This window comes from Epinephelus moara, chromosome 16 (assembly GCF_006386435.1).
Source record: "Epinephelus moara isolate mb chromosome 16, YSFRI_EMoa_1.0, whole genome shotgun sequence".
In the NCBI taxonomy this organism is placed as follows: domain Eukaryota; kingdom Metazoa; phylum Chordata; class Actinopteri; order Perciformes; family Serranidae; genus Epinephelus; species Epinephelus moara.
In genome coordinates, this window is record NC_065521.1 from 13676153 (window position 1) to 13690142 (window position 13990).

The window sequence follows — 13990 nt, forward strand, 5'->3', positions numbered from 1 at the left end:
CCACAAATTTCATATCTGCGCTACATGTGTATTTGTAAGGCTTGTATGTCTTAAAATCCAGCTGGCTGGTTGAATAAGCCATCCATCAGCCTATTGTGTAGTAATAGCGCCTTATATTCTCCCCCATATCATACAGAATGGACAATTACAGCTGGGGCTATAGCTGCGACTAGCTGGCACCACACGGGCCCCATATGTGGAATGAAACATCAGTCGCAATTACATTTGTGTGTCTTTCTCATCCATCCTTCCCTGCATCTCTCATCCCCACCCCCCCTCCTTCCACTCCCTACCCCCCTCCTCTCATCTGCCACTAGGCAAATTAAGAGCCTCTCTATCATGACCCAAATGAGAGAGGCTCATTTGTAGCTGTTATTTATTTGTAATAAACTCCCACCCATCATCTCCTCTGCTCTCCCTCTTTCCTCCACTCTGGAAACACAAAAAAATGAAAAAAAAAAAAAAAAAGCATCCGAATCCCACTGGAAGGTTCTTTTGTCCACAAAAACTGTCCATTATTAGTTTGAAGAACTAAATTAATGGCTAAAATGGACTTTTTTCCATTGTGATCTCATTCTCTCTATCCTCCTCCACCTCCACCATCTCCTAATTGGCCTGTCCCCTTTACCCCCGCCTCCCTCCACTGTCCACAGATGAATGTGTTTCCCTCTACGGCAGCAAATAGACCAGGAATGAAAATGCCATATTTAATATAAAAAGGTGATTCTCTCTTACTTACTGTCACACACACACACACACACACACGCTCCCTAACCACCTCAGTAAGACAAAGAGTCTTTGGCTGAGCATCTCCCGTTTCCCGTGCCATTATCTGTTTTCTAAAACTCAATAATTGAACTGTTCCATTGGAATACATCATCCGCCCCACTACCACAAAGCCCCATTGAATAAACTTCTCTCCCTGGCTATTGTGCTTGAGCGTGACATGTTTTTTTCCCCCTTCCTCCTGCCTCTATCACATAGGCTGTATTACTAGCATGGTATTTGTCCAGGCGTAAGTAATGACTGCAATTTGCTGTTATTTGGTGTCCTGTAAGAGGCCTGTGCCTGGTAATGGTAGCATTATAATAGTTATCAGACATAGGTCACTATTATCATGCTATGAATCTGCCATAAGCTATTGTGTCCAACTGTACATCAGAGTGACACAGAAGGAGGAGGTGTACAGTCTGAGGATGAAATGGAGGGATTACTGGTGTCTCGTTGAGAGATGTGCTGTTATGAAAGCTGTCTATGGATGCAACTTCACAAATTATATCATATAAGGAACATAAACATCACTACCACAAAAGACAAAAGAAATAAAGGAATTTTAATGGCCAGTTTACACAAATTGCACAGCCAGAAAATCCTCCACAAAGTCTTAACCCAGTGTAATTTTCCTGTAATAAACATCCTTTATAATATATATATATATATATATATATATATATATATATATATATACATTGTTGATATTTTTCTCTGGATAATTTTGCACAACATGATGAGTCAGGGACCACCTCTGGGGACCATGACCGATGTTTGTGCCAAATGTCATGGCAACCAGTGTTATTATTGTTGAGTAGGGTAGTAACAGTACCTGAATTCGTTCTGAACTGTTTCTGAATGTGGTATATGTTTGGTACACCCTGTGACCCCAACAGTCACAAATTGTTTTTATATCGACTACTCACAAATAGAGATTAGATTCTCTGCCCAAGCCTGAACACGACCCAGACCTGACCCATGGGGCGGGGCGGGCCGTAATTTCCTGCCACTATTCTCGGGCTCGGACAGGTCAGGCTTCTCATAATAGACCTAGGCTATGGAACCAACTACTTATGACAGCTGGCCGCGCACATGTGAGTTGTTGACGGTGACAACATGTGTGTTGGCTTTGTCGAGTGTACCAACTGCAGCACGATGCTGGTATATGAGAGCAAAAAGACGAGGACCTCGACACTTAAAGCCACAGTGTGTAGGAATTTCTCACGTCTAACGTTGAAATCATATATTGCATTCAAATGGATAGCGCACTCTAGCGCCTCACTGTTTCAAACGCGTATTGCAACAATGGTAGTCGCTGTGTACCAAAAAGCTATGATAACGTTGATGAAACCATGTCATCCGATACTTCATGGAGTATTCATTCAGGCTCCTACACAGACAAACGGGAAGCAAGTTGACAAACCCCCTCCTCACCATGCTGGCTGTGTTTACAACGTAGGACTGTTGGGGCGGGTGTAAATCGAAACAAACCAATGACGTCTTGTCCTTTGACAACTGACAAGTGGTTCAACCTCACACACCTCATCCCTCTCCTCGCAACACTGCGCCACTAACAGCTGTTAGCCGCTGTTAGCGGCCAGCGCCGCTACTACCCCAGCACTACTGCAGCATAACAAAGTCCCACTCTTTGAGCATAATGCAGGATCATGTATTATGCAGCATCACGGGAGACGGAATCCTCATCGCCAAGAAGGTGCAAAAGGGAGTCAAAAAGGCAACGTGACCGGCGATTGCATCACCATTCTCCTTCAGCAGCTCTCTCCACCTGGGAAAGGCTACCCCGATGTGGACCCTCATTTTTTTAATTCACTGGTCACATTGCCTTTTCTATTCCCATTTGTGCTTTCTTGGCGACGAGGATTCCGTCTCCCCTGATGCTGCATATGCATGATCCTGCATTATGCTCAAAGAGTGGGACTTTGTTTCAAATTTGCCGGGGTAGTAGCGAAGCGCCTCTTGCTCCTCTCCTTCAGCTCCTCAGTCACGCAGCGCTGGCCTGGCACTCAACGAAAACGCCGAAGGCGGGGCTGTATGTCCCTTGCTGGCGGATGTATTTCCAAGATGGCGAAACATTATGGAACCCCACAGACGACTTACCCGCACAATGTACAAGCAAATCCGAAATTCTCCTTTTACGAGAATAAGTCAGATTATTGGTGGAGGTAATAGTACACCAGTGATGACATATTTACGAATGCAGACATCAATTTTTGCCAATAAACAACTGAAAATGTTACACAATGTCCCCTTAAGAGGCACATGACGAAGGCTTGCCATGGAAAGAAAGATGAGAGTCAGCCCTCAATGTCCACGTTCGTATCCTTAAAAAAATGTCGGGTTTAAACCGGGCTCTGGCTCATAATTACAGTTAAAGGGATGGGCCAGGCCAGGCTCGGACAGAACATGCACGGGCTCGGGTGGGGTCAGGCTGGATTTTTTGGGCCCAATCTAAGCTCTACTCACAAAGTTGGAAAATAAATTCTGGAGTTTTCCCTGGAAAGTTTTGGCAGTGCACTAGTTGTTGTCTGTTAGCTGTAGCATGCTGTTAGCTGGGTTAGTTAAGCTCAGTAGACAGCGTCACCCAAAGTAAAATTGTGCTTCATAGGATACTGAAGGCATTACCCGCCCCACTCTGCCTTACTCTGCCTCTTACTGGCTTACCCTGACATTCTTACCCCACCCCTAACCAATCTCACTCCTCTTGGCTTAACCTAACCAACACAACCAATGAGGGCAACAAGTACTAGCCAATCAGAGGAAGAGAAGGGCAGGTCGTGCCTTAGCTATCCCAGCAAATTCGCTCACCCAAATCTGTCAATTAGTGAAGCGAGACAAAAAACAGACCAAAGGGCAAGTCCTTCAGTCCTTCTGCCCCCAGCGTTCAGACAGCCTCCCCCTTCTGATTCAGACCGTGCCAAAGTAACTCATGCATGGAGTGTTTATCACTTTTATATGTGACCAAATGCACATAAGGGCTACTGTTAAATTACACTGTAGAGAACACCAAATTAAGCATATGGTCAAAGTACTTAAGCCCAACTACAAAGTATCTTCGTGTGTGCAATTTAGTCAGCCCGTTGTACCTGCTCTTTTAACCAGCACAAGTAGTGGAGGTAATAAAAACATGTCAGAGCCTTACGATTGAGCATACAAATTTCATTACATGTACCAAGGTATATGCCGCACTGTGAATTTTGTGTATGCATACACCCCTATTGTTGAAATATTGCAGTCCTTGAAGACTTGAAATGTAACAGGTATACTTATGCATTCACTCACCAATTAATAAATGTCACTCAGCAGGAGAGCAGCAAAGGCTGCTACGTGCAGTAGGAATCATCTGATGGAAGAATCTATTTGAAGTATACAGTGACTTAAAAACAACATGTGCATTTGTGTCTGATTAATCATGCAGCAGTTGTTCAGTCAAAGGACATGAAAACATGAAAAGAGTCAGATTTACTGTTTGAAGGTTGAGAAGTTAAAAAAAAAACAGTGTATGAAGACAGAGTTTCCTCTTTGAAGGTTTCTACACTGCTGCGCCTGCAGCTGCCATTAGAATTCACCCTCACCACCTTCCAGCTCACCTGGTGTGCCCCCTGCCTCTGCAGTGTTATTGATGTCGTACTTCACCTGACTGAGGCAGCTGGAGGTGTGTGCATGTGCACGTGCTCCTGCGTGTGAACGTGTCTTGGGTGGTCAGTGATGTGTTTAAGTATTTAACAACTGCCCCAGAAAACTTGTCTCAAACTCTCAATTTGGACCAAAATTGTAACTTTCTCACTGGTGTGTGTAAGTGTGTGTGTTTGCCTGAGGCAGTTTCCTGTCTGCCAATCCGTCTGTCACCGGCAAACTGCTTCCAGCAAGTTGAGATGAAACACATGGATGCTGATACACAGGTGATTTTTGAGATTAAGAGAGAGCAGAGTAGACTTGAGTGCGCACAGGTACGCTTCCTCGACTTTCGAGCATTCTACAACCTGGGTGAAACTCAGGCTAAGTCTTTCTGATAACTGTGCAGACAGATGGTGGATGGTGAAAATGCAGGCAGCAGCAGAAAACATGTCTGTTTAATGACAAGTGCAAAGACAACTTTCTGTGGAAATGGGTTTCTCAAATGATAATTCCTCTCACTCTCTCTCTTGATGTTCGTGTACTTCTTTGGTTGCAGTTTAAGAGGCAGGTAAATTTGGACAGCGCTGTTTGATGTCCTTGTTAATACCCAAGTTCTCCGATATCCCCAAAGAGATCATTAAAGTTTCATCTTATCTTAGTCATGCAGACACACAGATGGCAGCCGGTAGAGATTTAGCGGACAAAAGGAGTAGCCCTTGATGCTTATCTCAACGGTATTAGGTACAATAGCATATTCTTTGCAAGGAATTCACAAGCATTAAGCTAACTTAGTCCTTTTATGTTTTGAGGGCTGCTTCAGAAATTTCAAGTTTCAGTGTGAGAAAAAGAAACAAAACAACTGAATAAAAATTAAGTATTATGATTTGCTTGATTCCCGTCTGAGGGCTACATACCCATTTTGAGTGATGATTTAGATGGTTTGTAGCTTTGGAATGTGTGGAAGTGAAGTCGAGTAAAAACCACCTGACAGTTGAGTTCATTGCTGCATAAAATGCCTTAAAGACATATGTTAGCTTTTTTTTTGCATATCCATGAATTGTGAGGAGTTGCAAGTAGGGATGTCCCAATCCAATCTCAAAAATCGGTTTCGGGGCCGATCATGGCATTTTTTAACTGATCAGTTTCGGCCTTATTGAGCTATATTGAACTCAGTTTGATCCTTAATTTCAGTCAGCTGTCACATAGGTGTTTTTACTGGCGAAGGTTTCATGCACAGCTACCCAATGAGTGCAGCCGCCGTAAACTCTACAACATTCTGTCTCTACTCCACTCTGCACCTCGCCTGCGACAAAACACCACTACTGACAAAAGCCCTATTTGCACAGCACTGGAATAACAAGGGGACCCTAGGTGATTTTGAAATGATCCTCTCACATCTGTGTTTAATTTGACTCATGTGCATGGGATGAGTAAAGTCTATATTTTTACTTGAATTAACTGCCATTATCCCTCGGATATGATGTCAAGGTTTTGGTTTTGTAGTGTGTTGCCAGAGAAAATGGTCACAAAACTCAGATAGCAGAGGCACTGGACAAGGTTCTGAACTACTTCCTTATACAAAATGACAACATCCACATACACACACATAGATTCTAATTCTGTTGCAGATTCGCATTTGATTCGATCACAGGCAACCTCTGCATTTATTACAAATTGCTAAAAGGTCACCAGGCAACACTTGTCCCCTGCAAATAGAGCGTATGAGATGACAGCCATGTAGTGAACCACACCATATGTAGAGCCCAAGAGACCCTGATGACATTACAACATAAGTTGTACTTCTCATGACTAGTGAACTGATCTTAATCTGTAAAATTTAGAGTACCACTTTTAGGTAGTGGCTCTCAGACTGGTTTTCTTTCATTTTTAATCTGTTGCAGTTCAGTTCAGTTTATTTGTTCTACAGTTTTTGCACTACCAGTGAAGAGAGTTGAGTGAGGTCAATTCTTCAGAATGACACAATGGAAACTTATCAATACATTTTTCCCTGGGAAACATTACAATGATACAGGAGGGAAATGCACAGTTGTTAATCTGTCACATATGAATCTATAGAAGACAGAAAGTCAATAAGTGACCTGAAGGCCCAGCCTGTTTTAATCTGAAAGGGCGTTTTGCAGTTTAAGATTGTTTTCAGTGTCTAGCTCCGGGGGATAGCTGAGAGCTTTTTACTCGTTCTAGATTCTGTTTAGTATCTCTTGAGGTAAACTGCTCGCTTGCATGTGTGTTTCCTGATCCACTGCAGAACTGTGGGCAGTACACAGTACATCACAGAGAGGTGTTTGTCAGAGGGTGTAATCTTAACCCATGTGTGTGTTTACATGTGTTTGAACCTCCACTTCTCCCCCTCTAGCTAGCCTTGTATGCAGCAGTGTGGGGTTGTAAGCAGCACCTCCAGAGCTGTTTATCTCTGATAGTCACAGTGGGCTTGTTCCTTTAATCTTATGTTCCAGGCACAGGACACCTCCGGTGGATCCTCCGTACACCAGGCCTATATGTTATAAGCTATTTGAAGGTGGTGTGTACAGGGTATGTGTGCAGTGTTAACCAGGTGTGTGTTCCTGTTTGTGTCTTGTTTCCAGGTCACCCGTGTACCAGTTGAGAGCTGTGAGCAGTACAGCTCCTGTGGAGCCTGCCTGGGATCAGGGGACCCTCACTGTGGCTGGTGTGTGCTACATAATGTGTAAGTGCATATGTTGCTTACTATGTCAAGCAGTCATTTCAGTGGTTACATGTAGTATGCTCTGCAGTCAGTTGTACTACAGAGTTGTGAAAATTCTGTCAACTTAATTTTTACTTGTCATATTTATGTTAGTCGAATTCTGTAAACCTGCTTGGCATTGCATTGTAAATGTTTTAACACAGCAAATGCCACAAAAAAAACTGTACCTCAGAACCTCCTGTTATCCTTGTTGTACAATATTGTCATAAATTCATGATTTTATATCATAAATCTATGGGAAATAACGTTTTACTGCAGGCCTCACTTTGCTTATCCTCTTGCATGATGGGCTACCTACACTGAGACCTTTTGCTTGAACTTAAGACTGATTTGTAGTTGTACGTTTGGGCTCTACGCAAAGCCAATGCGTAGCCTATGGGAGTGGCCTACACTGTTGTGTGCATTAATACATACTTGTGTGGTGGTGTGTCTGCGTAGCTCTGCAGTTACACCTCCAAAACACTAGTTGGCGGTGGGCTTTCTATGCCACTGTTGAGTTTATTTGAAGTGCAAAGAAAGCTTGATTGATTTAATAAGCACACATAAAACAAACATAAAACATGGTTTGCAACAATATAAAACAAAAGAAGAAAAATTCGGCTTGACTGTAAATCACAAGGCTCATCAACAAAAAAATATCTTTTGCTAAACACATTTTCCCCAAATATACTGTACAACATGCTACCATTATTAGCGTAAGCCTATGACATTTTACATTGCATAAATTAGCCTGGTGGATAGCATATTTTTTCTCTACTCAAAGCCAGGAAAAAAAGCAAAATATAACAAAGGTAATGTTACAAAATTTGGTTCCATTATAACTCACAAGGTTAACAGACAAAACACTTTTTTATACTAGACAAGCTCTCCACACTTATACACCATGTGAATGTGACCCACCCAACTGGAGGATAAGGCACTGTTAAACTGCCCTTAACCTGCATCTCCCAAGACCTGCTACCATCTACAGGTCAACACACAGATAAGTGTAAAGGAAGTTAGACAGAGACAAGGCTTCAAGTGCAATTGTCCAAATGTATTTAAAAGAATGACCATAAAAAAGCAGTTTTATTGTTATGAAATTTAATAAAATGCAAAACCATATACTCAGATTTAAGACAGCAATATTGTGGTCCAAAGATGCCACGCTTTTCTGGGCAACTAAAAGGGAAAAAGGAAGAGAGCTTAATCTACAACTACCGAAAAATGGTTTAATTAATAAAACAGATTGACTGTATGTGGAATACCCTTCGTCCAGTTCTACTTCACCACATGCTCCCGCAAATCATGCATCCACACAAATACACACTCTCACTGGAAATGGACACCCCTAGGTGTGGTGGGATACTTATCTGCATGAAGGTTCACAGCAAGCCAAGTGACCAGCAACAGAAAAAGTACAGCATGGATAATATCACTAAATAAAAGAGCACAGACACAGCATTAAAACACCTTAGATCGACGGGCACAGTGGGTTCATCTCACAAATTTAACAGAAATGAGCACCACAGAATAAGCTAAATATATATACACTTAACCATAAAAGACAAGATAAAAAGAATAAAACAGAGGAAGGCAAAAGAAACACTGTAGGCAAAACAAAACACTAGCTACATTAAAAATGCATTAAAGGCAAGAGAAAACAATAGTCACAAGTGGTCTTTAATAGATAAACACATTTCACACATTACATTTCCAACCTCTTCTACACTAACACCACTGCCAACTGGAGCGCCACTCCAGCCACCTCACTGGACACCTACATCATAAAGAATATGGTAATTTCTAGGGAGCATATGTTCGAATGGCTTGGGCAACAAAACATGTAACAGCAAATACTTCAACAGGTCGGATTTACCCCGCTTCCTGCAAGTCCTAACACTAAGTCTTCTGCTCCGAACGCTTAATCCACAAGTCCAGAAATGCTCAATGTTGGGGTTGTGTTTATCTGCCGCCAACAGGTGGTGAGATTAATTCACAGACAACAAGTGGTGACTGAACACAAGATCCAGTCACACACACTACACAAACCTCGGATAGGAATTCTGCCTGTTGAACAGCATTGGAGATGGTAGCAACTATGCACATGTAAGAACAGCTTTAATAGTGTGCACTCCATGGGCTACTTAAAACCTGATTGCCCAGATATGACAATTAACTTAACTCTGTGTTTCAGTGTTGGCGTTTTCCTTACATGGAAAGTGACAGAAGCAAAAGAGGAAGCGATGAAAAGTGGCCTTAACCAGCCAGTTAAAAGAGGCTTGACAGGGGGTATGCCGGTATAAATGGGAGGAATAGGGGAATAGCCTTGCTACGCTAACATTATTAGCATAAGCCTATGATATTTCCCATTGTATAAATTAGCCTGGGGGCTCGTGGACTTTTTCTCTACTCATCTGGAGCCAGTATAAATCACACACAAGACTTAAAATGCTATTATGTGGGGGCCTTATTTTCTTCATAATTTATTGTTTTGATCTGTGAAAATAAAAGCAAATAAAAGCTAATTATAATAAAATAATTTCCATGGGGGTTAATGGTTTTCAGTTTACAAAAATAAACAGAGCTGTGTGTGCTCATAATTATCTTGCCACATCTGAAGACAAAAGTACTCATAGCTGTTCAGAGCAGCCAAACTCAGAGGGGCTAGCAATCGTAAAGAGGGGCTTCACACAATAATCGCTCAAATGGGGATAGCGCTATGCACTTTCGTACATCTTTCCTCAAAGGATTAATGATGTTGCACTCACTTGTTCAAATAAAATGTGATGTACTAGCCCTGTGAAGAGCAAGGAAAGAGAGCTTGAGAGAATGTTAAACTTCCTCACCTCCACATGTGACCAGTCACTGAGTGGACCAGCTCATTGAGTTGTAAAAAAACTGTCAGACACAGCCGCACTAATTCTGAATAAAGGAATTTGGAAAGTTTTGGGTGAAGGGGGCTTTAGATATTGTTGTATAATCTGACAAGCACTTGGTTTGACTCGTAATGACCCCTTTACACTCCAGTTAGCATCAAGTTGGGGTTTTCTTTTCTATTCAGTAAAATGCATTTATAAGCCTGTTCTGCTAAATTGTGCCAATGAATTGAAGCTGTAGAGTTAGATTTGGGGGGAAAGGTTCTGCTCTATGAGGGAGAGCTCAAAGAATCAAAGATGCAGTGATTCTGCTGAGAATCCAACAAACACAACTGTGCATGTACACTAAATCATTGTAAACCATCAATACCAAAATCTTAGCAAATTAGAAGGTTGGGGTTGGACTCGGCATGAACATGTCGTCAGAGTAATAGTAAGAAGTGTGTCGGGGCGTCGGTAGCTTAGTGGATAGTGCCGGCGCCCCATGTATAGAGGTGATGCCTCACTGCAGTGGTTGTGAGTTCGCTTGCAACCCTTTGCTGCATGTTGTCCCCCCACTCTCTCTGTCTCCCCATTTCACACTGTCTGTATATTAAAGTCAAAAAGCCCAAAAAAAATCTTTAAAAAAATAAAAATAAAAAATAAATAAAAAAAGAAGTGTGAGGTTTTAAAGGCCACCATGTTCACCTGTGTTAATTTGATTGGATGCTGCAAGTCAGCTGACAGCCGAGCAGCTGATGAATGAGCCGCTGATGGTAAAGCATGAATGAGCAGCTGGTGCCAATCAGCTAATGCAAGTGCGACCTCAGTGATCTGACTGAACTAACGCTATGCCCCATTTGTTTTTCACTCTGCTTGTATGGCAGGCTCTATGTTTGACTGTTGTGCTATAGACAGCCGTTGAATGAATTATTAGTGGTCTTAAACTTACGGTAAACCGTAGATACATTTTGATTAATGCAACCCCTGGTTACACCATACAAGTACAAGTACTAATACATATTATCGTCAGGGTGCCAAACGTCACCATTCTTAGAGCCAGACTGAAGTTCTTTCTCTCGTAAAGCCTCTCAGTCCTCTACAGTACTGCTGAAAAAGTTCTTATATCTACACTAACTTGACTTGGAAGACACAAGTCTCAAGCCTTTGCACTCAAGTCCCAAGTCCTAAATCCTAAACTTTCAGTGTTGAGTCTTAAACAAATCATAATGAGCTCTACATCAAATGGAATGCCATTTTAACAACAGGTTAATAATATTTTAAATTTACAGAAATCAAAATTTGTAGTTTTTTTTGGAAGTTGTAGCATATCCGTCTGTAATTTTTGACCTGCATGTTTTGCACATTGCAATTCATTTCTTGTTGACCACAATGTAAAAAAAATGTTTGTGAATGAAATTGTTCCTTGGTATCATTTTTACCAACTGGTGCTCAGTTATGTAACCTTAGTTCTTCATGGTCCTCTCCTGCAACTTGATTGGATGCTGTCAGATTGGATCTAACAAAGTGGGTCTGGGGAATTAAGTTTGGACTTCCTGGGAATGAATAACGTTAATGTGAGTTGATGAAGGGAAATGAAGCGAAATTAATTGATTTTTGGAACAGTTTTTAATGACACACTTTTTAATCTATTGGCTTAGAAGAAGTCATCAAGTATTTTCAAGTCAAAAGGCTCAAGTGAAAGCAAAGTAAAGGTCGTTGTTAAAGTTCAAGTGGAGTTACAAGTCTTATTTTATCTCGTAAAGTCAGTCCAAGTCGAGTTCACACTTCTGAATACATTGTTCTTATGCACCTCCTTAAAGTGATAGTTAAGGTTTTTGGACATGAAGTTGTGTGAAACGCTGACCATCTGTAGCTCTGATGTGACGGTGTCACTACTGTCAACGAGCCTCCTGCTCTGAGAAATCGCCCGTAGCTTACCGGAGAAAAAGTAGTTCTGAAGATGTACGGGGGACACGTAACCAAAAGGTTTTAAGCTACAAAAAAGTATGCATGTGTTTTATTAGACTATTTCAATAATTTTAAAACATCCCCGCATTACGTCAGACCTTGCTATCAATTGGGACTATTTTCTAGCCAGTATCACTCCTCCGTGCAGGCCCGCAAGACAGCACGGCAACAGAAATCAATTAGACAGTTCATCACCACGCCGTGCAGGTGCGCAGGATAGCAACGGCTAACGAAGACTCTATTGGCTGTTTCCAACAGAGAACCAGTAGACTATTATTAGTGAGGAAGAAGATGTACTAGCCCTATATATACCTACTACTACAGCGCGAACACCGGCTCAGGCTCACGACACACCCTCGTCAGCTGCTGTAGGTAAACAGAGGAATACCAAAATGGTGCAAACAGCTGTGGGAATAAAAACATCGCCGGCTCCCAATTCCATCGGTTTCCTGTTACAGATGTAACCCGTAGGCAACTTTGGATAACCAGCCACCAGAACAAAGCAGAGAGTGGTCGTAATCACATATGAATTCACATTTCTATGTGATTGATTACTCATGTCATGGATTTAGCAGTTAGCCTAATATAATAAACTAAATGCCTACGGTAAAACGAGGCAGCGTATAATGTACTCTCCACAACACAACAGGCTATTAGTTCAATCAAACATTTTGTTTTACAGACAATCAGCTACAGACATCGTTATATAGACTGGTAGTAGGTAATATATCTCTCTTTGGGCACAGCAGTGCGGAAATTGCGTTTTCTCTGTCCGTTGGGATCTGTGGGCAGCTGAAGTGAGCCTGACACACGCGCAATTGCTTCACCCTCGCCCGCTTGGTAGCGAGGTTCATCCCAAGTGACACAAGCCAAAGTTGCCTACGGGTGTGTCGTGAGCCTGAGCCGGTGTTCGCGCTGTAGTAGTAGGTATATATAGGGCTAGTACATCTTTTTCCTCACTAATAGTAGCCTACTGGTTCTCTGTTGGAAACAGCCGATGAAGTTTTCGTTAGCCGTTGCTATCCTGCGCACCTGCACGGCGTGGTGATGAACTGTCTAATTGATTTCTGTTGCCGTGCTGTCTTGCGGGCCTGCACAGCGGAGTGATACTGGCCAGAAAATAGTCCCAATTGATAGCAAGGTCTGACGTAATGCGGGGATGTTTTAAAATTATTGAAATAGTCTAACAAAACACATGCATACTTTTTTGTAGCTTAAAACCTTTTGGTTACGTGTCCCCCGTACATCTTCAGAACTACTTTTTCTCCGGTAAGCTACGGGCGATTTCTCAGAGCAGGAGGCTCGTTGACAGTAGTGACACCGTCACATCAGAGCTACAGATGGTCAGCGTTTCACACAACTTCATGTCCAAAAACCTGAACTATCACTTTAATCTACTAATTTGCATGCATCCATACACCCACTAATAAACAGAAACCCAGCAACTTTGTTAAATAAATACTTTATATCACAAATTCAATTTACTTTGAATAACTTTGAATTTCAACAACCATTTTATCAGAATTTATTTATTTTTTCCTATGTTAGAAGCAGCTGACACCAATGCCATATTCTGTCCTAATATCTCGACACATGATTATAAACAAAATGTAATTTTACTTGTTTTACACAATCAGTAAACAAGATTATTCTGGATTTTATATACTAAACTGTTGTGAGGTATTTATCATCTTTAAGGGTTTTTTGAAGATGTGACTGTAGCATATCCTCCTCCTCTAGATGTTCGAGGAAGGATCGCTGTGAGCGAGCAGAGGAGCTTCAGCGCTTCACTACCAGAGTGGAGCAGTGTGTCCGACTCTCTGTTCAACCCGACACTGTCTCCGTCACCATGTCAGAAGTGCAGGTACAGTGTTAGCCTATCATGTATGTGCGTTTAGATGTGTGTGTGTGTGTGTGTGTGTGTGTGTGTGTGTGCGCGTGCGTGCGTGCGTGCGTGCGTGCGTGCGTGCGTGTGTGTGACGGGTAGACAGCACAAGTGAGCAAGATGAATATGAAATTAGATTAACTGAAG

General features: G+C 42.0%; 1 protein-coding gene across 1 annotated transcript in view; it reads left to right on the forward strand.

The window, feature by feature from the left end:
• The window catches only part of LOC126402426 (plexin-A1-like), a 354576-nt gene that overhangs the window by 188380 nt on the left and 152206 nt on the right, over window positions 1-13990 (forward strand). The window contains exons 5-6 of the mRNA XM_050064404.1: window positions 7011-7111; window positions 13699-13822. Coding sequence (XP_049920361.1) covers window positions 7011-7111; window positions 13699-13822 — 225 coding nt within the window. The remainder of the gene's footprint in view (window positions 1-7010; window positions 7112-13698; window positions 13823-13990) is intronic.